This window comes from Anopheles funestus, chromosome 3RL (genome assembly GCF_943734845.2).
Source record: "Anopheles funestus chromosome 3RL, idAnoFuneDA-416_04, whole genome shotgun sequence".
NCBI classification, from domain to species: domain Eukaryota; kingdom Metazoa; phylum Arthropoda; class Insecta; order Diptera; family Culicidae; genus Anopheles; species Anopheles funestus.
Genome location: NC_064599.1, coordinates 26,786,067 through 26,813,959, shown reverse-complemented (window position 1 = coordinate 26,813,959; position 27,893 = coordinate 26,786,067). Strand labels below are relative to the sequence as shown.

The following is a 27,893-nucleotide window of genomic DNA, read 5'->3' as shown; positions in this document are numbered from 1 at the left end:
CGTTCCGAATTGATAAAACTGTTTCTTCAACTCACTATTAAACTAATCCAATGGAGATGTCCCTGTGTGTGTGTGGAGAGAGGGAATTAAGAAGAACTGGAGATCCTTGTAAGTTTGTAGCATTTATCTCCATCCGTTGCATCTGTCTGGCTCTCTCTCTCTGGTGCGTTTAGTGGTGGTGTTGGGGCGAAACCATCATCGACGAGTTGGTACCCGTAACTGGTGTACCAATTTTGACCCGTTTGTTGGCAACGATTGTTGCCGATTTGTCACCCAATCGTTTGCCAACGATTCCGGTCTGGTTTGTTGCTCCAGCCGTACCACCCATTGCAGTCGATTTGGACAGTTGTGGATCTGCCGGAAGCAAAACAGGCAAATGAGTTTTAGCTCAATGTACCGTACGATATCAAATAATAACATTAATTCATTCAAAACGCTTACCTTGCAGCCACCTAACCTGCGTCGCTGGTCCGTATCCTTTGTCGTTGCGTGCCGCTATACGGAAGATGATGGCCGGTTTCGACGTGAAGTCGACGTGTGCCGTCTGCAGGGACTGATTCGCCACCGTACACTGGTTGTTAGACCCACAGTACACACGCACAAACGCTAGCTGGGCGGCTGCCGAGCTTGGTTTGTCCTTGGCGGGATTTTGCGACTTTATTGCCAGATAGACGGAATACTCCAGAATGTCGCCGGTAGTCGATGGTGGCGGTTCCCACGACAGGTGCGCACCTTCCGGTGATTTGGAAATCTTTATTGCCGACGGTGCACCCGGGAAGCCCGGCAGGCACGTCTTGAACGGTGTTGCGTCGCTCCATTCACCCCGGCCGCAGCTGTTGATTGCGGCAACGCGGAACCGGTAGGCACAGCCCGGTTCCAGGTTTATTCGCTTCAGCTCACTCAGATCGGGTATGTTGTCTGCGCTAAGCATTTCACCATCGATCGAACTGTCCCATTCGTTCGCATCGATGTAGTTCGAAACGGTATGGTTGACTGTCTTTAAAATGCCCACCGTGTGCCAAATCTCGGACTCATCCTTCGGTTTTGCTGATTTCTGTTAAATTGAGGTTAAAATAACATCGAATTTCAATTTTGATTTTTTAGGTAATTTAAATTCATTTTTAGTTGAACTAATTTAATGTGTAAACTAACAGAACTTTTACTCCTAACAATGAAAATAAAAAAACCGTTTTTTCTTACCTCTTCCTTTTCGTCTTTAGTCTTCCCTGCAGAGTTAGATCGAACGATCGCTTTGCCGATCACTTGTTTCCCTGACAGGGTGGTGTTATTACTTCCATTGTTCACCATTGCGCCTGCGCCGGTCGAAACGTTTGCTCCAGTACTTGTGTCGCCACCAGCTTGCATCACCACCGTGAACTGTTTCGATGTGGGATCCAAAAACTTGATCGACGTTCCCTGCTGTGCCGGCTGCGATACGTTCGATGTGGGGGAGGACAGAATATCACCCATCAGCTCCGTCGGTAGCACAGAGGTTGCTGAAGCAGCCGCTTCGGCCAGTGCGTCCAAATGTCCGGTGGTTGATGATGTGTTGTTGGTACCATCTTCTGTCTTTACAACAGTACCGGCCAGATTCATATTGCCCGGGCTCGTGTGGGTTTGCGATACCAGCCCACCGATTGATGACTGTTCGCTCGGTGTTTGCAGTCGCGTGACGAATGTGGTACCGTCACTAAGCGTCACCGTGGTTCCCTCGGTAACAGCCGGCGTTGAGACACCGCTACTCTCATCGGCTTCGGTTTTGAATGTTATCATTTGACCATTTTCATTGCATGACTGTAGCAACGTTGCTGTGCCAGTATCAAGTTGACTGCAACAGGAAATAATTACGATAAATAGAACACGTTCGCATATGGAACGGAACAAAGAACTTACATCATATTTTCACTGCCGGTACCGGTACTGCCACCGGCGAGCAGTTCGGCATTGTGAAGTGACAATATTTCTCCACTCTTTATCGTCGTGAGAATGTTGGCTGCTTCCGTTTCCGATGCCGTCGGTGCGCTAACAACGGTAGTTTTCGGAACGTGAGTAGGAACGGGTGCGCTAGACGACGATTCCTCAGTGCTTATTCCTTCACCACCGGTTAGGTCGGCAGAACCAGCAGTATGTTGTTCGCTTATATGCATTTCTTCCTGCTCGCCAACAAACGACATCTGAAGTTTTAAAAATAAAGAAAATACATTACTAAATAGTTCTATTATTTATGGAATTTTCGAGCGTTGGAGCTAGTGTTGGACTGTCTTTAAGTGGACGTGAACTAGGCAGAGATAGTTGTGGAATTTGTTCACCTTTCTCGAGTTGAAATTCATTTTTAGTCCCTGTTAAGCTTTCCCGCACATGAGGAATTTGATTTTGAACAATCTCCTAGAAGGAGTGCATCAACCACATTCCACATCAACCTCAACAAATTCAACTTGAAAAGCGTCCAAAAAGTCAGGTTCCAAATTTACACTTACTTCCTGCTGAGACTGTCCAGTGGTATCACCTTCCATCAGGCTATCCAGCCCATGATTTTCCTCCTCTTCCATGTCTTCGTCTATCGAAGTGTTTGCATTATCCTTGTCCATCGATTCTCCCGCCTGTACGTTGTCATCATTTTCCGCCGACATTTCCTCATGATCCTGACTGTCCTCACCGACAAAGTTGCCATCCTCTTCATCGGCCGATACCATCATCGAACCGGTCACCGTACCTGCGCCCGATTCGTCTTCCAGCTGCCCTTCATCCTGACTGTCTCTACCACCGGTATCGTCCATGCCCTCGAGAATTACGTTATCGTGCGCCAGTTCGCCACTCTGGTCAATTTCATCCGCTTCCTGCTGCTGCTGCTGCTGTTCTTCCGCATTATCGGACACTTGATTTTCGATCTGCGAATCACTATCATCCCCACCGGATCCGCTGTTGTTCATCAGTCCCAGTTGCATTGCACCACCGTAAAGTCCCGGTTTGATATAACGTATGGGATGGTTAGTAGTAGCTGTGGTGGGCACCGTATCATCGCAACCATCCAGCTGCTCGAGCATGAACATCGGTAAACCGAGCGGTTGGACCGTTTCTCTCATATCAACTACCTCTTCCACGGGAACCGGAATTTCACTTTCCGCTTCGAAATAAGGTGCATCTTCCTCGACGACAAGCGTTTCCAGATCGAAACAACCGTCCATTTGCTCCATGCCTTCAGCATCCGTTTCCATCATGCCCGCTTCAGCGGCCAACGCGGCAAACGCTGCATCGGTCGATACTTGATGTTCTTGCTGCTGCTGCTGCTGCTGCTGTTGCTGCGCTGCCAACTGTTGCTGTTGCAGCTGTGCGGCCTGCAGTTGTTGCTGCTGTTGCAGCTGTATTTGCTGATATTGCTGCTGTGTAACGATGCGGGTCGTCGTTTTCGACGGCAGCATTAGTATCTTCTGTCCACCAACTTGACCGGTAACCGTACCGGACGTTGCCGTTGTACCGCTTGCACCAGACGGTACGATAGTGACCGTTTTCTGGCCACCGACCGACGGCGTTAACTGCACCGTGACCGATTTGCCGCTGACCAACTTTTGCGGCATGTTGATGATTTGTGTGCCGGTAATTTTTTGCCCACCGGTTTGCAGACTTCCGACTGGCATGGTGAACGTGATCGGTTTACCACCTTGTACGGTGCGGAGTTTTATCGCTTGTCCACCAATAGTGGTCGTAGTACCGCCGGAAGCAACCGATGCTGCTACTATATTGCCTGCCCCTGCACCGACTGCCGCATTCAGGGTGGAAGCCGTACCGCTAACAGCCGGTACGGAGGTGGCCTGCAGTACCGTCGCACCACCGATGTTGGTGGTACGCGTCGATGTGATCGTGTTAAGCACCTGTGACGAGGAAAGCGTCACAAAGTTGTTAGCGGAAGACGTAACCGTGCCGCTGACTGTGCGAATGCCCTGCGGTGTCGTTACCACGATCACCTGCTGATTGCCCCGTATCGCTTGGCCTGCCTTGTTTGTGAGCACCAGCGTCGGTTTGCCGGTTGAGTTTGTGCCCATCTTGCCCACCTGGACGATGTTGGAGTTTTTCATCAATATCTGTTTGCCACCGATCGTGCCGGAACCGGTCGACATTAGTTTCACCACATTGCCACCGATGACGGTCGTTTTTTGCCCCGCTGCTGTACCGGCAACGGTTGCCTGCTGTACGACCGTACCGCCAGTACCGGCCAAAAGGTTGGATGTAATTATTTGTTGCTGCGGTTGATGCAGCGCCCCCGTGCCGGCGGTTTTCTGTACCACGCTCATTTTCGGTACGGTTTGCATCGTCATGCCTTGGCTGGTTTTGACCAGTGTCAAAATTTGTCCCTGGTTGGTGGTAGCACTGTTAATCGATGTTGCTCCAGTAGTACCAGCACCGCCCGTACCGCTCACTATAGTGACGGGTTTCTGTATAATGATTTGTTTGCCACCGATCGTAGCCGTGGTCGAGGTGCCACCCGCACCGGCACTGACCAGACGTTGCTGTACCGTTTGCAATTGGGCACCGGAAACGATACCCGTACCGGCGGTACGTAGTACGGCCGTTTGACCAGCTTGCTGCATTGTACCAGTACTAGCGGTGCCAATGCGTAACTGTTGCCCTGTGGAGGATAGTACGCGAATAGGCGTGCCGGTACCGGTGGTTAGTTGCTGCGCGTTCGAAATGGCTGTACCACCCGTAGCGACAACACGGATCGTCTGTGGTTGATGCTGTAGCTGCGCTTGCGTCGTTTGCAGAATGGCCGTCTGGATGGTCTGTGCTGCCGATTGGCCTTGCTGTGGTGAGGCGACAATTTGTGTCGGTTGCTGCTGTAATATTTGCGACCCAGCGGTAAGCACTTTTTGCGTCGTTTGCATCGGTTTAGCAGGCTGCACCTTGGTCACAATTCGCTGTACCGGGGATGGTACCGTGAGGGCAGGCGATGTGACGATACCGATGTTGCTGTTCGTCGGCGACTGTAAACCACCCGCACTGTGGATCGGGCTTGCTGTTAAAGCCGTTTGGGCAACGACTGGATTTTGCAACGTTGGTGACTGAATGCTGGCCGCCGATACGGCGATAGGTGTACCCGATACCCTGCCGGGTAATTGTTTAATAACTGTGCGAAAATAAAAAAAAAAGTATTAGAAAGCGTTAGAAAGGTATGCGCGTTAAGTTGAAAATCAAAAAGTTACTACAACTCATGGAAAACTTACTCGGCTGCTGAAGCATTGGCTCGCCGGTTGTGGAACCGATGCTGCCAGTGATCATGTGTGCGGGTGACATCGAACCCGTGCTGGATGCCGGTGAACCGATCGTTGCGCCAGCGGGCGACGCTACAACAGCGGGTGCCGTATTCAGTCCGATCGGTGCTGGTGATGGTGGGGGCGCTTGTGGTATCTTTTGCACCTCCAGTATGTAGTAGGAAGCGGACGGTACCGCCTGCCAGCACACTTCAAGCGAATGTGTTGAAGCGCGCACGAGCTGCACGCGGGATGCTGCTCCAGGACGCTCCACCTCCAGGTACCACAGGTCTTTACAACACACCTAAGGATCGATGATCGATCGGTTGGATGAGAATAATGAGTATCATGTCGCTAGCTACGAATGTACTGAGCACCGATCACTCTACGATCTGTCATTTGCAGTAAACATCAAGTTGTAGTGTAAACGTAACACAAAGAAAAATATTGTAACGCAATCAAGCAAAAATTAAAAGCGTGTAAAAGAAGTGTCGGAAAATGCGTCAAAACCCAAAACAAAACAAAAATCTACATAGAAAGTGGAGGGGTAGAAGAAGGAAGATGTGATAATATTTAACTTTTGTTTGTTTTTTTTTGCGATATCCGAACGAAAATCCCGTTTTCATTGATTAGTTGATTTTCACGCGCTTTTCGTAACGCGTTTGAGCATTTGAGTACAAAAATCAACCGACCAAGATGACATCGTATCGGAACGATGGATGCGTTACACAAGTTTAAACGTATTTATATTGATGCACACAAATGGCTAACTCGTATTTGGAAAACAGAGCTCACCCTGACCTGGTTGTTCCAGGCCTTCCTGTAACCGTCGCGCCCCGACCAAATATAGAGACGGGTGTGTATACCGACGGCACAGTGGCCTGCCCGGGCACGCGGCATGTTCTCCTCGTCCGTGTCCAGATCCAGCTCTTCCCAGGTCATAGTTTCTACGGATAAACAAAAAACAATAGCACAAAGCCATGGAGGGTGTGCAATGCAAGAAAACAAGCGCAATTATTACACACATTGATTGTGCTTCCTGTGCCACAATAAGCAAACACTTACCGAGATTCAAACACGCAAGTGTATTCGTACACTTCCATTCCTTTTCGTGCTTCTCTACCTTCACATCGTCCAACACTAGTGGGACCCAGCCACCAAACACGTACATCCTGTTGCCAATCAGCGTGGAGCTGTGCAGCGAACGTGGCAAAGGCAGCGGACCGCTCGTGCGAGGCCGCGTCCAGGACATGGTGTCCGTATCCAGCAGCCACAGGTCGCCAAGACGGCAGCCGGACATACCACCGTAGATTACGAGCCAAAACTTTTTCTGCTTCTTATCGTACCACGATACGGCGGTGTGCGATTCACGGGGCGGTGGACTTTCACCGAATGTTGTCGGTATTTCCCACTGCAGTTGATTGTTTTTTATCTCCAAAATGTACAGATCGTTCAGATATTTAGGTATGTTGTTTTTCGGATCATCACTTTCGTTCGCCAGCCCGCCGAACAGATAGATTTTGTCACCGACGAGCGTGAAGCTGTGGCCCAACCGACGACAGGGTGGGGGACCCGATTCTGGTGGCTTCGGTCGTAGCTTCTTCCACTCCCACTTGGTGGCCTGCAGCTCGTACAGTTCGTTCGAGTACTTGCCATACTCTACCATACCGCCGAAGACTAATATGCGCGTCCCGTCCACAACAAATCCGTAAGCGGCACATCCCGGTGGGACGTCTCCCTTCGTCGCCGGTACATACCATTGATTCGTAGCTGGAAAGAAAAATTGCAAACAATGCACCCAAATGTACAATACTGGTGTTTTTAAGGGAAGAAATATTTATAGCGCGAGTTGGTTTTCAGTTTTGAAACATGTACGCTCTCTCGAACTGTGTTTTACATTCATAGCACTCCAAGAATGGTGAAAAGTAAGAACACTTTTCGCAGCGTTCCGAATGCTAATAAAAGGCTGAGTTTCATTCATCATGTGGCTTGATCTTTACTAAAGAATTGTAAATCATAACTGCAACTTGACCGCATTAAAATCGTTAATCTACTCGTTCGATTAGAAAAATCTGCACAATTTAGAACATCACAATCCCATTAAGTGGCCGTTTCTGAAGGGGCAGTTCTAAAACTAAAAATCAAAATCGTTCTGTTTCTACAGGGCGTCACATAGTACGAAACATTTTGACGGATGGTCGGCGCACGTATATATGTGCGTCGAACTAGTTGTCTCTTTCACACATTCCCACTTCGCTCTATCTTGTGCATTTTGGCTATTAATTTGCCGGGAGGGAGAGAGATGAAAGATGGCACTCTACTCAACCGCGCACCATGTTCAGCTCAATGGTGCCAGCTTTACAACTTTCCAATATGGCCGCCAATCGGCATAAATATTTCATTCTTTCTTTTTCTCTAGACTTCATTCATTTCCACGGCACACATTTAGTCTTGTTTGGTCGTACTAAAGAAAACGTTGTGCAGAGTAAATTGTTTGGTTAGCTTTGTATCAATTCAAATTTTACCTTTACCAAAATGTCTCACAGTGTGCGTGCGATTATCTATTGGGTCTATCGTCTACATTAGGGATGAGATTCAATCCCAGAGAGCTGTGGGTCGTGTTTTTAATCTCTTTTCTGTTATCTCTACGGAGAGAACAATTTAAAGAACAAGGAACTAGCAGCGGAAGAAAAATTGTTTGAAAACAAATCTCCGACCAGTATCACTGGATCCTGCAGCATTTGGAAGGCAATATTTTCGAGGGAATCCTATCGCATTTGAAGTTTGAAACATATCGATAATATTTTCAAATACTTACCAGTGTTGTAGACATGCAGTTCGTCTACGATTCCTTCGTTGCCTCCGCCAAAAACTACCATCAACTCTTTGATGTTGACCGAACGGTGACCATGACGGGGTCTAGGCTGTGGACCGCTGGGATTCGTAACCCGCTTCCAGCGTAATATCGCATTGTGTTTGGCCGGTAAAGCCGGCACGAGTTCGGAACCAGTCGTTTCCGAATTGGCCGTCATGCTGAAGATGTCCTACGTCGCACTTGCTATTTTTCCACCCGTCGCTAGGGACACAAAACGTTTTCCGCACTTCACTCAACAGGCTCAATCACTTTTTTAGCAATAACACATTGAGTTTACAACTTTCGCACCATAAAATATAAGCGCCAACGACGGTGCGCGCGCTTTTCAGCAGAATTTCGTCCTTTTTCTAGCTGAACGCTTGCTCCGTACATTAAACACAAACTTTTATGTTGACTGTAAACTTCTATTCGCTCGACTTTTAAAATGCTATGCTTTTGTTTCTCCCGGCACTCGGGTCTCTCTCTTTTTTTATCGCAAATTGTTTTGACTACTCACAAACTACGACCTTTTGCTAGAAAGAGACGCTCGCGTAGCAAAGGCGCTACTGTCAATTTTCTTCTCTACATGATGACGGCTGCAGGACAGTGATGCCAAATCTGAAAAGTACAACAAAACAGAGAAGGCTATGTTAAATAACAGAGACGAAAACTATGCCAAAAATGCATTCCATCTCAACGTTCTATTCAACATTACAAGAGAAAAGATGGAAATATGAATGGAATGTTGCACATTTTGGGCAAAATCGCACTGCCATACAACGGTGGACTGGTTTAAAATATTTCTATAATAGTAACTATAATTGATAACATTTTTTTCGCTCTTTGGATAGGGTAAGAGGAGTGGATGCAACTAACTGTTCCGGTACACCGTTCGCAAAATAGATGCATTTCTAGTTCCATTCAACTGTTTGGTGGAGACAACAAATTTTAAAATGTTATACAATTAACTGAAGCTAGATGCCCCGCCAACGATATAGACAGAAACGGGAGAACAAATGTGGCACTGTCTTGCTCTACCTTGGTGCTTTTGCTATTTGCCTCCTCTTCATTGCCATTTCACTCACTCCACACTAATGCCCAAATCGCCTAAGGAGAATGTACATTCCGGATTATTAAGAAATTTGTATACTCTACAGAAAAAATAGCCAACGGAACAATTGGTAACTATTTTCAACAAAAAACCAAAATACAGCTAGTATTCTCCTGGAACCACCACTCTTCGGCGTATTTTTGCTTCATGCATCTCACTCACTCCAGTGCGTTGCCATATTCCACCAATGAAGATGCGAGCAAAAAATCGGAACGAAGACAGAAAAGCTGAACGAATATCACTCACTAGCAATATTCCGCCAATAGTTTTCTACGTCGCACGGTTGTACGCGAACGTATCTACACTAACCAACGATTGCCGGCGATTCGTTTTTCAGTTAGGAATCAACAGTAGCACTCTGCCGGATGGATGAACTTTGTGCACAGGAAATAAACAACGGCGTCCTCAAATCGCTTTTTTAGGCTTTTCGACTTCAGAGTCCAATATGGCGGCGACCATGATGTGGATGGACTTGATGCGTACGAGGCATTGTATCTTTGTGTGTGTGCCTTTCGCTGGGCAGACAGAGAGCACACAGCAGGACAGCTTCGCTGACACAGCCCAACCGAAATGTCAGAATAGACTATCAATCGGCGAATGTCGAACCGAAGGTCCATAGAGAAACCTCACAGTGGGACATTTTTGTACCCATTTTTACTTCCGCCCGATGTGAGCCAATGGGTCAAAAGTAGATAAAAACAGTCCAAAACTCGGATAAATATTGGAGCACAGTGGGCTATGAAGCTGCCATACCGTCACAATGTGAAGCGTTTTGACAGATTTCAGCCGAGGGTTTCCCTCTCTCTTTTCTAAACACTTGAACAGTTTGAGTTGTGGAGTTGGGTTGTTTGTTTACAAGCCGGAAACGAAGCAAGAAAGTGTCAGACAAAAAAATACATTAACCGGAATATTTCTAGCATGTAAGTTGATTTTGTCTATCAATTATTTGCTGTTAGTTAGTTTAAGCTTATTTTTATCCTAATATGAATTCGTTGGCATTTTATCTCTTCGTGGATATTTTGCATTCGAAGATGCTGCAGGATCACCGCGATCAATCGTACAATAACGCTTCTTGATGTTGCCGCTTCTTTGTTTCGAAGCACAATATTCTGTGTAACAAAAGTGTTTTAGATTTACTATCACATTTTGCAAAATAAGTCTCAAAAACAGTTGCAGTTAAGTTGATCCTTAGCGAAGCCGACAATTTCACTGTGTTGCATGAAAAACGTTCATATAGTGTGGTTTGTTCAAAGGAAAATCTGAAGTAAGTGAGTAAGAACAAAAATAATTACCTTATTAATGATTATAAACCATCCATACCAAACGTACAAACTTGAATACTCATCAGACACTGTGATTAGTTTAGTGATTCACTTTGCCAGCTGTGGAAACCGCTTTCGAGATGAAGATAATTGTTGCCCGTGATCGTAGCGACAATTCGCAGAGTAATGGAGCTTATTTTCATTGAGGCAAACCCCAGCTAATCCAGTGAAATGGTTAACTCCACGGCACTGCTTGCTTTCAATCGAATCTTGGACTAATGTTCGACCACATCAAAAGCACGATCACTTGTCTGTATGAAGCAGCTTGCAGCAATCTAGTTTCAGATTGTACAATATTGATATATTGGACTCAAATTGATAATATGTAGCTTCGTTCGAAGGTTTCGAAGGATTCTAACACTGAAAGGAACACAGAGAAGCTCACCAAATCAAACGCATTTTATAAAGCATAAAGAACATTTAACAATTCCTCGAAATAATACATCAGTATCAGTTCAATTCAATATGTGTTCCATCGATTCACTCACAGTTCCACACTTCATACTCAACCTTGAATGTACCACATGCTTACCGGCAGAGCGAGAATCTCTGAACTATTTTTAGGATTCCACTTCTTTTCCACGGCCTCCAGTGGTGGATAATCCTTGTTCCATAGAGCACAAAGATGATATGATGGAAGTGATGCGTGTTACGAAGTCGGTTGCGAAGTACTTTGAAGAACGGACAACTTGACGAACAAAAACCCTCTTTGCCGTAGATCCCTTTTCAACGAAGATGACCATTTATAATGCATCTGAAACAAAGGAATAATTTGTTTTCTTGTAGGACAAACCTTCGTGAGACAAAAATCTATATGATAAGCGGTTTGTGATTTATATTAAACATGTTAAGCTTTACATTTAACTCAGACTGTTACAGACAAATGTTTTTTAGAGTCCATACATTTTTATTTAATATGGATTGATTGTGCTTGCAACAAGCCCAATTTTCTTCACATTTCCCACATTCTCCAGTTAAAACAAATTCTCCATTTTGTAAACGCAAAAAGAAACTTGTTTGTGCATTTGACTGAAAAGCAAATGAACGGAACTGGATTATAAAAGACCTGCCATTTCCCCCAAAAATGTGATCCACACCACAAATGGGAAACAGATGTTTCTTGTCTGGTATCAAAAAAACGTGTTCGCTGCAAAACTGCACCCAAGAAGACACGCAAATGGAGGACGCAAGATCAGCCGCATGGGAAAGCGAAACGATCGCGTAAAGGATCCACAACGCAAAAAAGGATACCGTGTAACGAAAAACCATATGTGTATAGGACAAGCCCACGGATGATTAATGTATTTTTCTTACCATCCGCACGACGTTGAGTTTTGATCGATAGTCATATTAGAAATTTCAACAATTGCCTATGGGTGGAATTAGAGGGTGTCCATCGTTCAAAAGAGGAAGTTTATCTAACGCTCCCACCCTTCTATTTGTGGTTGACTAGCTGATTTTAGATGCATCTTTGACGCTGAGTGGTGTATGATAAGAATTCATAACTCAATTTGTTGGGTATACAAACATCGCACCCTAGAGCCTTGAGTCAGCACCGGAAACATGGCACATGGGGAATACGTCTTGGTTATGCTGCAGCAAGATCAAAAGGTGTGGTGTGCTATTAATAAAGTAATTCAATAAATAAATGGAAACATTTGCGTACCTTGAAGGGTAGCCAGAATAAGGCTTTAATTGTTTAACTAATAATGTGTATGCTTTTAAAGCAAAATATACAATTTACACGACTTTATTATTACAAACTGGATTGTAGATTCCTTCACGTGGATTTGTTTGCTCTGGAAAAAGGTTTTAAATTTTTACTTGAAATCTTAATATTTGTACCAAAATGTGTCCAAAAGAAAAAAAGGATATATTTTATTTAAAAAAAAAAACTATTTTCTCGCTATATACCGGGAAGGTGTGACTGTCGGTAACGATAACCGAAGCATTTTTAACTTCGTCACGATAGTAAGTCTGTAGGGAGTTTTGTAATTAAGGTAAAAGCTTAGTTCTTGATAGTGGAGTAGATTGTCGGCCACCCTCAGACAGTTACCACCGATAGAGGGTTATTCTGGGCGTTTTGTCCCACCCATGTAGGGTGGATGATAGGAATTGATCTTTACCCTGATGATAAAACCTACACCTAAATTACGGTTTCGCGCGATACCGTGCTCCAGCGAAGGCATTTATTATTTTTTTTTTTTTTTGCTCGGTTAGAACGGCCTGGCCGTATCAAGACTTATTTTACTACGTAGCAGGATAGTCAGTCCATGCTACGGGGGGACGGTCTGGATGGGATTTGAACCCGGTCCCTGCCGTGTGGACGGGCGCCGTTTTTCACATGCACCACCGGGCCGCCCCGAAGGCATTTATTCGTTACTAGGCAAAAACCTACCTTTAGCTCATCGCGGCCAGTTTCAATCTGTGACTCCATTGACAGCCGTGTGTTCTGGTCTGTTTGCATAGATCTTACCAATGTTTCTTGGGTAAAGCAAATGGCAAAAAATCCTGTTTTGGTCCCATCAGCATTGATTTACACTGCGATTCTAATTCTCGCGACGTTGACCGCACGATCGTTTGCAAATATCCCCGGACGGAAGTCTGCATCTCGTCGGTGGAGACAAGCATACAAACTAGAAGAAAGAAAAATACGAATATTATTCCAAACGCACACTTTGGCCAACACGGTTAGTGCCAGGACGTTGCGCTCTTTCTTGCGGCGACTATGGCGGCGACACCAAGCAACCGTCGTCTGGTGAAAACCGGTTTACGCAAACGTTCTACAAACCAATGGTGGAGGAATGAAGCCACGATTCGTTCTGCACATGGCCACCGGAAAACAAACAGGGGGAGCTAATGCCACGAGTGGGGACATTTCCACAGCCGGCTGTGAGTGTGGTTTTGTGTGTAAAAGACCGCTCTGTCAGTGCACCGCGAGCGGTAGGTGCATGCGCTTGGTTCTCTCACTCTGGGCCCCGGTTGATATTCAGTTTGGCGAACGCGTTGACAAAACACTAGCCGAAACATTAGAGCGTTCTTATTTTAGAATTTTAAACCGATATTATGAATCGCGGACCCGGTTGTGCTTGGCCGCGCGGTGCACGGAAAGAAAAAGTGACGCTGTAAAGGAGACACACAGAACCGAAGATGGGTGTGTTCCATGTTTAATGCGTTGTTTAGTGTTCAATATATGAGGCATTGGTGTTGGTTTGCCACTCAGCCACTTGCGTTCGTGTTGTAGCGCGTGTGTTTTCTTAGCAAATGGGGGTACAACAACATCCTTTTCAAACGGTGGCTTCCACCCAGCGTGCCTTATTCGTAGCCTTGCTGGGAGAGGCTGCAAAAGGGAGAAAACGATCAAGATTTTAGAGATTTTTCTTACATTCCAGTTGGTGTGCGTTTCATTATACTCACGAGACAGTACGTTAAAAGTTAGATGATTTGTCATACTTCTTAAATGAAATTAAAAGTGAAAATGCACAATTAGTTCCTGTGATCATGACGTAGTGATACCTTAGCAACCATAATCCAACATCATGATTTTTTTTTATAATCATAGTAACCAACATTGTCAAAACAAAAGATCTCTCCTAGTCGTCCTTTTTGTTGTGTTTTTTGGGAGATTTGTTCGTACGCGGTGTGTATTGTTGTTTGGCCCTTCCTTTTGGGATAAGTTTACACTTTGAATACAGGTCGTTGGTGTATGTTTCATGCTCGTATTGTGGGTAATTGTTTTGCGAAGAGTGAAAATTACGTTTGAAACGTGGGGTCAATTACGTCATCGAATGTCGGCCATTTGGTGGTGGTGGTGGTGGTCCGTGTGGAAGCGATGTGGGTGTAAAATGATGCGTGCAAGTGGAGCTCTATCTGACAGCGAATGAACGGAATGCTCTACAACCAAGAGAGATGCTGGGAGAGAGAGAGATAGATTAGCAAGCAGCAACAACGCGGTCGAGATCAGCAGATGAGAGAAAGGCAACCATGGTGGTGGTGCGCAAGCTCGGCACACTTTAGCTCGGTTCAAAATCCCGCATACTTCGTTCGCAAACGGTCGTCTTCATCGCAAGGCGCTGTGAGAAAGTGAATCTGTTTTGGTAGCGTGAATTGTATAATCTCGCATCACATCGCAGCATTGCCCGTTGGGTCCCTCTTAACCAAGAAGTGTTTTCCTTTTTTTGTGTGTGCAAGAAGAGTGTGTTTTCCCTTAAACTCCGTGGGCAGGTGCGTGTGTGTGTGTGTTTTCCTTCTTCCCCAACCCCAAATGTGAGAATCAGGAAATTCATAATTGGCGGAAATCGTTTGTTACATTACAACTTTTTTTTTCCAGTCAAACAGACTTATTCCCCTAACCTTTCCGGTCGGCTGCGATGCAAAAGTTAATTATTGCTCCAGTAATGGTCCCCAATCTCGCAACCTGCCGCTTTGTCCACCATCCTCCAACACCAAAAAGGCATCGCATGTATGTGTGTCTCTGCATGTATATGGCAATAGGAAGAGGTCAAATGAAAAAGTGAGATGCGGCAATAAATACAAAAATTTACCTTCTCCCTTGCTTGGTGTGCCAATGTGTACACAGCGTGTGTGGGCGTATGAAAAGAGGGTGGTGAAAATTTATGTGTCGATCGTAAACCGATCGACACTTTGCATACGCGCTTGCGGCTCACTGTTTTTGTTTCCATTACAAACCGCCTACTGCCATGCGAATGGAATGAGTTCAGCGAGTGCCGGAGCTATATGGTTGCTTCTTGGTGGAACCATTGTTCTATAAGTGGTGATGCGATCTTAATTGAAGCTTGGATCTTAGGCTGGTGGCACAGCTCCATCGCTCCGATTTTTTCGCATATGCGAATCGCAAGGTATGGCACAGCTCTTCCGATTTTTCCGCACGATTTCACTATGGATTTGATGGATTTTCTTCGTCCAAACGCACGTTTGCCATGGTTAATGGTTTATTTACAATAAATGTAAACATTTGCCATTGTCATTTCGAGAAAAAGAATCATTTGAGAGTTTTATACGAGCGAGTTCAGTTTGACAAATAAAATCGGAAGGTACCTTCCGATGGAAACAAAAATTTTTGTTTCAACCTTCCGATAAAATCGGAAGCTTTTGAGATCTGTCATATTCCATACAAAATTTTGACAGGACCATGCGAAAAAATCGGAGCGATGGAGCTGTGCCACCAGCCTTAGAAATTAACTCGTTTATGATTTATAAAATATTTTCAAAATAATACGAAATTTAATTCAATTCTATTTTTCAACCCATAACAGTGTACAGCCCCATGGTACGGCATCGATAGAATATCGCAGCGTGCTTAATAAACATTGAATTTAGAAAAGTGCAGTGATTTATATCATTTCAGCTAGAGTGGTCGTGATCGGGAAAACGGTGTGCGAATTCAATAAGTGTATAGAATCGAAAAAAAACCCGACCGAGTGAGATAGTGTGCGCGATAGTGTAATGATTTTAACGATCAGTTTGTGATTTGTCACGAGAAGAAAAAAGGATACTTCCGTAGGCATACCTTTCCTTTGGTTGGTGCAAGTTTTTTGTGTTTAGATTTATGAACCGTTTTTCCGAAGCAGTGTGCAGTGCAGCTAACCACCGGGCGACATGAACGGAGTAACAATGATGGACGAGAACGATGTGGACATTAAGAGCCCGATACGGCGGCTTGGTTCTACGAGAAAGCTGAACCTGTTCAACAGTAAGTAGTTGTTTATAAATGCTTTTATCTTATATAAATAAAGACAATTAAAAAACCGCCCCAAATAGCTCTAGGCACATTGAAACAATATGTTCATTTGGTCAGCTAAGTAATATTTTCGATCGATACACGACGACTTCGCAACATGGCCGGTTTCGGTTCAAATCTCAAGTTGTGTTTCAGTCGACACAAATCGCAAATGAATTTGAACTTTTTGGTTAAAAGGTTCAAATGATCATTCCATAATGATCATTGAAGTGATTTTATGATGATGCTTGTTTGATATTGAAAACACATGCTCTGCTGACTCTGTAATTATTCAGTTTTTATTATAATTAAAAAAAATGAATATTTTAAACAAAATATTTTTTTATTTTTAAACATCTTGGACTTGTTCTCTTGGTGAAGTTTGTCGAGTTACTACTTGTCCTTAGTATTAAGAGTCTTTTGAAAATGATGAGGTTATAGTATCAGACAGAACAAGCGGAACTCGTAAGATTTTTGTTAAAAAAAGATTCATTACGCATTCCTGTTAAATTGAAATATTTCGTTTGATTTGAAAATTCTAATATGTTTCCCCATTCCATTTTTTTCCTCTACTTATTCGGTTGATGTCAAAATATCAATTGTTTTATAGTTTTGAACATATAATATTCCATCAGTTGCACTTGTTTCTGTCCGATACTGTAAATGTCTGTTCCTTGTTTTTTTTATTCCAATAAATTCTATATGCCTATAAAGATTTAACAAAATCAAAAATGACATAAGCTAACACAGTCACTTCAGTATCAGCGCTCGTTGTTATCAGCGTAATATGTCAAAAGAAATGAGAAATAGAATTCGGTGTATGGTTTTGCTAGAGTTTTACTGATAACAATATATTAATAAAATTTAGAAAAAAAAAACGCTTGAGTTGAAGTCATCCACGACATGTTTACTGATTCCTTTCTCATGTAATCAGTGACCGCGTCTTCGTATGTTCCTGCGTTAGCTTTTCGCCGAAAAAAAACTGATCATGTGCTCTAGTTATTTCCTTTTCGAGTTTTTATGTTGAAAACCATGTGATGAAACAGAAAAAAATACAAAAAAACCTGAAACACGATCAATTTTATATGGCCAGCCTTCCACCGATTGAATCAGTAAACGTTTGCACTTTTGGTAGCATAATGGTTGTATGCGAAAAAAAAAGAAAAAGTTTAATGATATTTTTAACCACGCAACATCATGTCTGGCTTTGCCCCCCAGACACGCCAATTGATATTTGATAGGTTATTTTTTTTATTAACAAACACCAACGCCCGACCACCCTAAAAATAGAGCTTCCAATTATCTCATCAAATTGCGCTTAACGTTGATTTTGTTTGCCCCATTTGAAGGCAAAAACTGGAGTATCTAATGCATCTGGATGATCAGGGATGAATTGTGTGTGTTAAGTTCCCTCAGCATAACATTTGAGCCAATCAAGTTAAATTGCTTTGTTTCAACGAGTTTTCATGTTTTATCTCTGTGTGTAAGGGTGTCTCCATTTTCTCCATTCTCCATGGTACCGATTGTTCTGTGCAATGCATCGAGATTGATTCATGACCTCAAAAAAAAGGGTTCAAATTGGACTGTTAGTATGCATTTACACATGCGAAGGCATGATCGACATAATGAGCATATAGATTATGGGCGATAAATAAAGATTTTCATCCCATTAGGCTGTTTTGGGAAGAAACTGGTGGTGATGTCATTTGATGATGTTCGTATGAAATATCTGCTGCTTTTTATAAAATGCTGCATAGGGTGAAGTTTCCAAAATAAAGCATCATAAAATGATGCTTCGATGTAAAGATCAGCTGTGTCAACATAAGTGTACATGTTTGTATTAGTGATGGGAACTCCGGAGTGGATTCATCACTATGGATAAATCCTCAATTTTCCAGGAGTCGGAGTAATCCGGTTGGAAAAGCAATTAAAGAAGTTTTAAAAACAGTTTAACTAACTGCGCCCGGCCATTAAGCGAAGTTGAATCCGGAGTTAAAATCGGAGATTGCCCCGGAGTTATCTTTGGATGCAGTTAATTCCGGAGTTAATTCAGAAGTATTCCGGTACCAACTCCGAAGAAATTCGGAGTCAACTCCGGAGTATTCTGGTACCAACTCCGGAGAAATTCGGAGTCAACTCCGGAGTATTCCGGTACCAACTCCGTAGAAATTCGGAGTCAACTCCGAATTTCTCCCGAAGTTGAATCCGGTTTTCATACGCCGTATTCGGAGTGGATTCATGAATTAGTAATGGGAACTCCGGAGCGGATGCATGACTCCGACTCCGACGTATAAAAACCGGATGCAACTCCGGGAGAAATCCGGATTTTAACTCCGGATTCAACTCTGGTAAGTTGCCGGGGACAGTTAGTTGAACTGTCTTTAAAACTTCATAAATTGCTTCTCCCCCACTGATCGTTAATAATGCCGGAGTTACCCAGGAGTTCACTCCAGAATGTCTCAGAATCGGATTACTCCGGGAAAATTGAAGATGTATCCATCACTAGTTTGTATAACAGCCATGTTTTGTTTTCCCTTTGTCCCAGGTGTTCCAACAAGTATAACTTTTGGTGGGGGACAATATAATGATCCTTTTGATTCGTTTTGTAAAACAATTTATCAATTGATATCATCCTTGTTATTTGCCTGTTTCGTCATGGTTTGTTTGCCAATGCCACCCAAGCTAGTCAACTTCATGGTTGGTGTTGTTTTATATGTCTTGTTCTACGCTCTTTTTTTTTACTTCTGACGACTGCACTTCACCCGGCCGGACTTAGCCTTGGTGGATGTTTGGCAAAAAAAATTAAATATAAATAAAGCTGCTAAAACACAAACATAACCGCTAAATGGGCAAACTGCAACAAGCGAGAACGGGCCCCATGGAGCTTCCATGAGTCGCACTTTTTGTGAAGGCAAACTGTGGTTGTTTTTCTTTGCAAAACTAAACATGTTTTGGCAGGAAAAAAACACACATATGTAATGGGGAGAGTAGAAATTGTACTCAGAACCATCTTTTTCGCCCCTCATATGCAGGCCTAATCGTAATGTGCTGTAAAGTGCTTCATGTCGAAAATGTACTTGATCGCATGAAACATTCTGCTAAAATAGTTCGTTAAGATTTCGTTTGTTGTTTCTACTGTTAAGATAATATTTACCTTTTTTGGAATACCCAAATTTGCTTAAAATATATGCTAATTTGTTTACCTCAAATGGTCTGTTTACAAAATTTTTTACCTCCCAAAACACTAGTGAAATCAACAAACTCATTATAACGCGTAGAATGGCAGCAATTCTTTTTTTAATTTAACAAAATTGTTTTATCACACTTATTTGGGTTTTTCTTCAAATTTAAAATGGCTTTCCGCCCACCGTTCGATTTAAACGTACTGCCGCCAATACGTTTTAATGATGTAGTTGAGTACTCGAGACGGTGTTGAGTGCGTGCGATTGCTCGTGTGTGTATGAGCGTGTGTTTGTGCGGCTGTGAAAGCAAAACATAGCGTACGATTTCACCAACACGCGCTGTCGATTGTCGGAGTCGCACTTACACCAATTTGATTTGCGTGCTTGTTTCCATGCTTTACGCATCGTACAACATCTAGCTCTCCGGCATTAATGAAACAGAAGCCTACGGGAGAAGATGATGGAAAATCGTCCGTTACGCACACACGAGTAAACTGCTACAAAAAAACGCTATTGAAAGAAGTTGGTGGAGGTCGTGTTTGAAATCGAGTAGGTTATTGTTTCCATGAAAACAACGGATGCTGAACGGGTGGGCTGCTCGTTGTCACAGTGATGCGTCGTGGTTTTGTTTGTCCCATCCCCCTCAACCCGTTTTCGGTAACAATTGTGGACGCGTTTCGTGAATTGTGATGTGTGGTTTTTCTTGCGTGTGTAGATGTGTGGAGCAAAACTCTTGTGTAAACAAAAGCATCAGTGCATCTTCATTTAAAATCGGAAAAGTTTGCGAATGGCGTATGTGGAAAGTGTTTGAACGGATGGAAATAATTTTCGCGTGTTGTGATGATGTTCAAATAAATTGTTGCGAACAAAAAACAATAGTTTTGTGTTTCATACAATCATTCATGTTTGCTAAAATCTTTCATCGGCCATTAGTTTCTTCTCATGCTGGAATGAAAGAGTTCTTTGCTGATTTCTTGTTGGTGTCCGTGTCTGTGTCCGTGTGTGTGTTTCAGTGAGGAAATTGTACATTTTCCGTATTCGCTCTCTCTGCATAGATTTTTTTTTGTTGGTCCAACTGTGCTGGGTGAGCGTTAAAATTTCCTTCTAGTGCAATGGGTTTCATATGATTTCGCCGCTCACTCACCAAAGGTCCGACACTGAACAGCATCCAGCAGCACACAACGTCACTTCCTTACACTCGCCCCGAACCAATCTGAAGGTAGGCTCTGGAGGAAGCAAATGGGGAAAAAGCTCTCTCGCAGCTGGAATTGGTTTTGTGGAAAATTATTCTCCATCAGGCTCTTGCTTTGATAAGAGCATCAAACGAATCGAGAAAATCGTAGCGGGCGGTGCCTGTTGAGGACAGCAAAAAAAACTCCCCGTCCTAATCCTTTGTCTGGCGTGAATTTAGTGTGATTGCATGAAAAATAGTGTGCTGTAAGAAATTGTTCCATCTTTTGCTGTGATGCTGTTTTTATTATGTTTTTTTTGTAAAACTGTGTTGTGAAAAAATTGCTGAAAGTTATACAAAAATCCTTGGTGCATTTGTGTGACACTCTGTTTACGAGCAGTGGAAATTCTGGTCTGTTTTTGTGTCTGTGTGTGAAAAGTTAAGGCAAAATAAGGCATTCGTTTTTGGTGTTTATAAATAGCTCTCCGATCCGGAAATAGCTCCAAACAAGTAACGATTAAAACCGGAGTTTGATGTTTAGTGAAAGGAAAAACCGAATTGAAACAAAAATTGGATAAAAAAAGCGTAAATTGATCGTTGGACGTAGTAATTGATGCTTCTCAAATTACGTTTCAATCTGACTGGCTGGCTGGGCAGTCGCTGGCTTCCCTTGCAACGAACGGGGCAACGGTCGCACACATTCAAACCGAGAATTGATTTCACACACGAAATGAAGTGTTAAAAGTAGGACGTGAAGGGACGGCAAAAGCATAAGGAAGAACACCCAAATCCAATTCTTCACCTTCTTGTGTTGAACATTTCGGACCATTAGAACCAGTTCTCAAAAGAATGCGAAATGAGTTTAGCTGTCTTGGTTTTTATTTTTTTATTTTTTTTGGGCTTACTCCAGTCTGTTATGTTGGTGTTGGGTGGTTTTTTTTTTGGTCTTCATGCAAGTGAATTTTTAAGGCACGCAAACGCGATAAGATGTATAATGTGCGCCACTAAAACGTGGGGTAGTTTTGGGGTGCTTTTTTTCTTCTTCATTTTTTATGGTTGGTTGGGGGTGTTTAAACTGATTAGCGTTTGAATACGCGATGGTTCTTTAGTTTGAGCAAGTTTTCTTGAAAAAGAAAAAAATATTGTTGATGCACGAAGCTCTGCACAAATGAATATTCGTTTTTTTATTTATTTTATTTTGATAACTTTTTTTTCTTGTGTTATACAATTTTTGAGCGATTATAAAATTTCTCATATATCAAGGCCATTCAATTGCGAATAATCGATTGCAAAAAAAATATATATATACATATCATTTTCATTCAAAGCGCAAAAACACACCAGCAGTCAGCGGTGAGAAACAAGATGTTTTAAGTTGTGCCATGTTAAGAGAGACATTTCCGTGAGACCGAGACACACACAAACATAGAGTGAGACGCAAAGCGAAAGATGCTGATGCTGTTGCATCCGCGCCGCTACTGGAGAGTGCAGAGTGCGCAAGAGAACAACAGAAACCGCAACACAAGATTCGCGAGATTGCGAGAAGAATAAATCAATTTTCCTATTGCGTTGTTACCTTTCTTTTTTTATTAACCATTGCGGAAATAACAGTGTGTTTCAGTTGCAAAGAAACAAGTTTGAGTTGATCCATGGTAAATTTTCACAGAGTTAAAAGTGAATCATGCAAAAAGGCAAAAAAGATTAAAACCCAATTCGAATCAATTGGATGGAAGTATTGAAGCAGAAAAATATTTAAAATGTAAAAAAATTGCACAAAAGCAATTAAAAGCAAATAGAGAAAGAAGGAGATAAAAAAAAACACCATTAGCAAAGGATTTTAAACGCTGAAACGCAGCTGAGCATGAAGTTTATTTACCAAAAGCGTGCCATGAAAAGAAAGTTAAACTCCTGCATTGTTTAGTACAGCAACAAAACCAAACAAACATGTGTGGAGTATGAGTTCGTTATATCTTATCTGAACTTTTATCTTATTTATGTTGCAAGTGGTGGTTGTCTTTAAATCTGTTTGTTTAAAGTTAAAGTTTTGCGATAACTAATTCAACAGCGGGGAGGTCAATGTTATCGCTCGAATCAAAGTGGTGTGTGGTATCAATGAAGAAAAGGGTAAATGTTTATGTTTTTTTACACGATCATTTGAAGAAGAAAAACACCTCAAATGATATCGGTGTACCAACTGTTTGCTATATTTTTGCCAGCTACCGATGTTTTGTTTGTTTGAAGCGATTATTCGTAATCGAAAGGGAAAGAAAGCAGACACCGGGACGAAGCCCATCGGGAACCTTTGCAAAGGATTGCATTTCCCTCAACGCGACTGAATGATAACGCGAACACGACCACTAAAAGCGGCCCGGTACATGAACTTGTTTAGTGACGGATTTTCATCGCTTTCATATTTTCCATTGCGATCAAAGCGCAAGTGATATGAACGAGCGATGCGAACAAACACACAGGTTGAAATCGTGTTTGTTTTTTGTTTTCTTGCTGGCTGATGATGACGGAATGTGGAGTGTGGAAGCCAATGTCCGAGACCCTTGTTGAATAGCGAAAAAGAAAAGAAAGAAAGAAAAAAATGCCTTTGATCGAACGCATCGAGTCGCGCATGGGCTACAAGAAATATGTTTTGCCCTTTTATTGCCCGGCGATGGTCAACTGCTGGGTTGCCGTCGTCCCCGTCCCGTCTGTCTAGCACAGCACAGCAAATAGTTCCCGCTGGTGACTTCTTTTTATGGTACTTAAATGAGCGATGGTAACAAAAAAAAGTTTCCCTTTTCATCTTGCGAGCCTAAACTCTAATATTGGTCCACACAATCTGGACTGGTTCCGGAACGCGCAACTGTTCATATCGGGCAATAAAACATACAGTGGTGGGCAGTTGAATAAGGTTATTATGTGTTTGACATATTTTTGAATATTCTATTTCAAGTTTGGCTAAAGTCTGAAACACAAACAACCCCCCCCCCCCCCCCCACCACTCACGGTCACTCATCTGCGTGTCAATTTTTCATACAGGGTGGTTCGGAGACTATGCAATGTGGCCTGAATTTGATTATTTTTACAATTACTATTAAATTGTAAGGAGGTTTTCGCATAGTGAAAAGTGATTTATTCATCGAGGAACTAAGTTCCATACGCTGTTTGTGAAACCGTAAAATTTTCCTCATTTTTGGCCCAACTTTGCCCCATAGCTCCGCCGGTATCCAAGATATCGCCAAACTTTCTTCTGGCCATGGCTAGATGGCACTTGTGGCTACATTTCGTCCATGCACCACTAATCGCTACCATGTCTGTGGCCGGAGCTATTCGCCAAAGCTCCAACGGATCGCCAATCTTTGACCTGTGGTCGATAGATGGCACCAATTGCTACATTTTCTTCTTCGACGGCCATGCCCTCAGGTGTCTGTGTCTCGAAACATAATTAAAAAAACACGCAACCGATTTCGAATCACTCTGCACGAAAAAAAGTCACTCAAATGAGTGCCCGTGAGTGGGGGGGGGGGGTCGTGTTTCAGACTTTAGCCTCAAGTTTAGCATTTATCAATTTCAGGTTAAAGGAGTACAAAGTGATTATTTAAGTAAAGATAAAACCGCACATTATAGCATCTTTTTAAGATAAGTGGTATGATCGCTTCCAAATATTCCTTTTGATCGATTCCAATTTTATTGAAGCTGTTAATGTTTTTGCCTTTGACATTAGAGATAAGAATAATCACTCTTTTTGTAGAGTTGAAACGTAGTTAAAAAGTGTTAATAAGGATTTGAATCTTTTACTCACTTTTTTGAGATTAAGAATGAAGATTGATCACTTCTTGTTGTTGTGATTCGTGTTTGTGGGCCAGTGTTAAAATATGATTAATTCTAGTCCTCTCTACTCTTGGCTTTTTAACGACCTTGCACCTTACCTTTTTACCGCGTAGCCGGATAGTCAGTCCTTGCTCCGGGTCCGGGTGGGATTTGAACCCGGTCCTACCGTGTGGAAAGGCGCAGTTTATCACATGCACCACCGGGCCGCCCTATTCTAATCCTATCTTTTGAATTTCTAGACAAAATTGGATAGTTTAAATTTTGAAAACATTGTAGAAAAATTGATAATTTTAACTGTCAATTACAACGACAATATTCATAAAATTTTATGCACCCATAATTGAGTGACCGTCACTGTACGTAGGAAAATGTGTTTTTTGTTTTGTAATTATTAATTAAAACCTTTTTTGGTTATTGGAATATTTGCTGTCTACGGTGTGAAATATCAGTAGATAAAATGTTTTGCTGGTTTTATCTTTATTTTTCCCCTTTTATCGTCACAATGCCAATCTCAGCTTTTATCGTCAGAATGCTAATAGTAAAATAAATAATATTTATTTTTACTTATGCACTGGGGAATATCACTATGCAGTTGAATTCTACTTGATGGCCTTGGATGACGTTTAGATAGCATACTTGAGTATGGATTGCTTCAAAACAGAGCACAAATACGATCTTTTATTCATCTCTCGCCTTGGGAAATGCATGATGCGCAATCATTTGCTTATGCAGACGTGTTGCGTAAGATGATGATCTCGTTTGTGGCCTGAATGCGTGTGGTAATGTGCAAGGGAAATCACATGATGATCAAGTAAATCAACATGGACTCTACTATGTCCATGGTACTACAAACGAACTAGCTTCGAAAAATGTATTTACTTGTATCAAAAACATCTTTAGATAAAGCGACTGGAATACGTTTAAACCACACCAAACATTTGCAGAATTGAGTGAAATATTTTTAATGCCATTTCCAAACGTACCCGTCTGCGACCGAAATGGTTTTCGCCTGCGGAAGTAACGGTGATTTTGTTTTGTCGCGCTCGTAACCATTTGCAACCTCTGAAATACCGGAAGCAATGAAAAAAACATTTATGGTAAAACTGACCGCCGGTGCGCACTGTTGTGTGACTCGTATCGTTTTGTGGTCTCCGGACGACGGATCGTCACGAGGATTTTTTTTAGTCGATCGCCAAACGAAAGCAGCTTTTGCTGATGTAACACCACAAGACACACGAATCTCGCATCGATGTGTTGCTGCCGTTGGAGGCGCAGATGCTGCAGGTTGTCGTGTTGTTGTTGTTTTATTATCGTCGACTTTATGCCGGGTGTCGCATTTATGCTCGTAAGATGTTGTGTTGCCTTCTGGTCCGGTGTGTGATTTAAAACAAAAACCCCAACTCCTCTTCTTTCACACTCACAACGCCGTTGGGCTCCATTTTCAGGGTGCGAATTTATATGCACACACACACACATATATTGTTGGACGAGAAAGTCAGAGAAATTGCGTAATGGTTCGCTGACTTTGGGGCCCTGGTTGCAATGTTGTCATTTCTGTCATTTTCGTGAAGCGATCGTGCATGATCGCGCGTCCGTTCAGGTGCAAATGTAAAATGTATGATGCTCGATCAAACCATCAACATCCCAGACCCAGACCCAGGGGTGTAATTAATTATCGAATGACGCTCGTTCGATTGATTGAGTACTTCCCATTCTCACCGGACTCGTGTGACGAACGACATCGATACTCCGGGCCCGACTGGGTGGAAATGCATCTCTTAATCACCACAGAAACCCCAAGCACAAACGAATCGACCGCGGATATGTGTGCGGTGGAAGTCATGATATGTTGTGGAGTGTTGTCTTTTCACTTGCTGCAACCACGTATCCCAGTGTCAATCAAAAGAGAGGTAAAGAGGAAAAATGAAAACATATCATTGCCTGCCCGATGGCACTGCAGGTTGATCTCCTGCTTTGAGATGAAAGCAGGGAATGATCTCAAATTAAAAAAGGGGAATATATTGATTATAAAAAACAGAATCAACTAAGTTTGAAAAGGGCAGCTACGTTTGCCAATTATTTTACCAAGAGGTATTTGGTAGATATTTACTACAATTCGCGTTAGATTCGTTTAACATTTTGGCCCACTGCAAGAAGCATTGTATATTCTCCCGTCTGTTGCAGATCGTAACGTTGATACTTTCACTTTTTAACTCCTTTTACTACAACCAATCATCATGCTGGGAGAGTGTATTGTGAATGGTTTTGCAATGGATTACTTTCATTTTCTGGATGCATTTTCTTCTTGAGCGCGCACACGGTACGACGGATAAGCTTAGATTCCTTGAGATCGTTGGAACTTTTGTCACGAATCTCAAAGAGATTACGTCGCATTCCATTATTGGCTGTATTATTTAGCTTTGCTTTTGCTATAAAACATGTACATTCTTTTTATTTTGGCTATATAATGTGTTATCAGGAATGTTTGGGAGTTACTTCCAACCTCAAATTGCACTTTTCTTCAGATTAAAGTTTGAGACTTTGAGAACTTGCATTTTTAGAGACTATCTTGGAGAATATATTGGTAAATCAAAATGTTTTTTATTTTTAAAAAATACATTTAATGTTATTTGGAAAGTACTTGGGAATGTCAGACATGCAAAGATTTTTATTGGATATTTGAGCTTGACACAGGAGTCTATTTCCCTGCACACAAATGTATTGGAAAAAGATTAAAATTTTGGGTGATCTTTAACTTGAAATCGACGAATGTCGAGATATTGCTTGAGCAGCCAAAATCTGATCACTATTTGGACAATAGGGAATGGAAAAATTTTCCTTCTACGGTGTAAAATGTTACGATACTAACGAACAACGAAACTGGAGATTGTTTATTGCATGCATTCAATGTACCTTTTCTTTAAATAAGAGATATTGACATTATTCTGGACATATTTGGTGATATATTTATCGTCTTGTTCTAGTCTTTGAAGATGTCCAAAAATGGAATATACATTAAAAAAGTTGCTAGTGTTTCTCACTGTCTCAGAGAGACTCGATCATGAAGCTCTCCCATTTCACGCATCGGATATGACGACAACGTTGCCCTCCAAAGTGTGATTTATAATGGCGATTCCCTTTTTTGTTTCGTCCGGATGTTAACACTGTTCCAGGAAAGGCGCAACGATCAAGAACTCTCCTATATCCACCATGGAAATGAACCTCGTCGAACAAAGGCCCACCCCGGGTGGGGTGGTTTGGTGTGGTCTTGCCCGAAAAAGAATTCTCATTGGTCATTGGGTTTAACTTAACGTCACGAACGTGCGATGCGTTTTTACATTCAATTCCAGCCGAACGACGTATGCCAAGGGGATTGCCAGAACATTTTGCCGGCACAAGCTAAGAACCTGGGGAGAAAGAACCGTCTGTCCCTGCAGTCGTTAAG

The 27,893-nt window shown here is 42.6% G+C and overlaps 2 protein-coding genes and 1 long non-coding RNA gene across 16 annotated transcripts in view; 1 reads left to right on the top strand and 2 right to left on the bottom strand.

Annotated features, from left to right (window-relative positions):
• Positions 1 to 5: 5 nt before the first annotated feature.
• On the bottom strand, positions 6 to 9,773 carry LOC125770408 (host cell factor). 5 transcript variants are annotated; one of them, XM_049439924.1, is made up of 10 exons: positions 9,374 to 9,773; positions 8,065 to 8,718; positions 6,312 to 7,016; positions 6,042 to 6,193; positions 5,220 to 5,550; positions 2,478 to 5,122; positions 1,894 to 2,174; positions 1,201 to 1,828; positions 442 to 1,054; positions 6 to 354 (listed from the first exon to the last, which is right to left on the bottom strand). In XM_049439924.1, the coding sequence occupies exons 2-10, from the start codon at positions 8,276 to 8,278 to the stop codon at positions 170 to 172; spliced, it is 5,754 nt and encodes a 1,917-aa protein (XP_049295881.1). In that variant the 5' UTR covers positions 8,279 to 8,718; positions 9,374 to 9,773; the 3' UTR covers positions 6 to 169. The 5 variants fall into 5 exon arrangements, with proteins under 5 accessions (XP_049295881.1, XP_049295880.1, XP_049295884.1 ...); XM_049439923.1 differs by having other exon boundaries at positions 9,458 to 9,773; XM_049439927.1 differs by having other exon boundaries at positions 6,048 to 6,193; positions 9,458 to 9,773.
• A 147-nt stretch (positions 9,774 to 9,920) lies between these two features.
• The window catches only part of LOC125770414 (SLIT-ROBO Rho GTPase-activating protein 1-like), a 30,355-nt gene continuing 12,382 nt past the window's right edge, over positions 9,921 to 27,893 (top strand). For 2 of the 10 annotated variants that reach the window (XM_049439954.1, XM_049439951.1), the window contains exon 1: positions 19,857 to 20,004. Coding sequence is in view for 6 of the 10 variants with exons in the window: in XM_049439943.1 (XP_049295900.1) it covers positions 16,153 to 16,246 (94 nt within the window). In the remaining 4 variants the exon portion in view is untranslated. Of the gene's footprint in view, positions 10,132 to 13,590; positions 13,688 to 13,778; positions 13,804 to 13,849; positions 13,957 to 14,204; positions 14,758 to 15,809; positions 16,247 to 19,856; positions 20,005 to 20,025; positions 20,893 to 27,893 lie in introns of those variants that run through there. The other 8 variants (XM_049439943.1, XM_049439945.1, XM_049439948.1 and 5 more) reach the window with 8 other exon arrangements.
• On the bottom strand, positions 11,479 to 14,173 carry LOC125770543 (uncharacterized). Its single transcript, XR_007419213.1, has 3 exons — positions 13,951 to 14,173; positions 13,325 to 13,873; positions 11,479 to 13,169 (listed from the first exon to the last, which is right to left on the bottom strand). It is a non-coding gene; the product is annotated as an uncharacterized LOC125770543 (long non-coding RNA).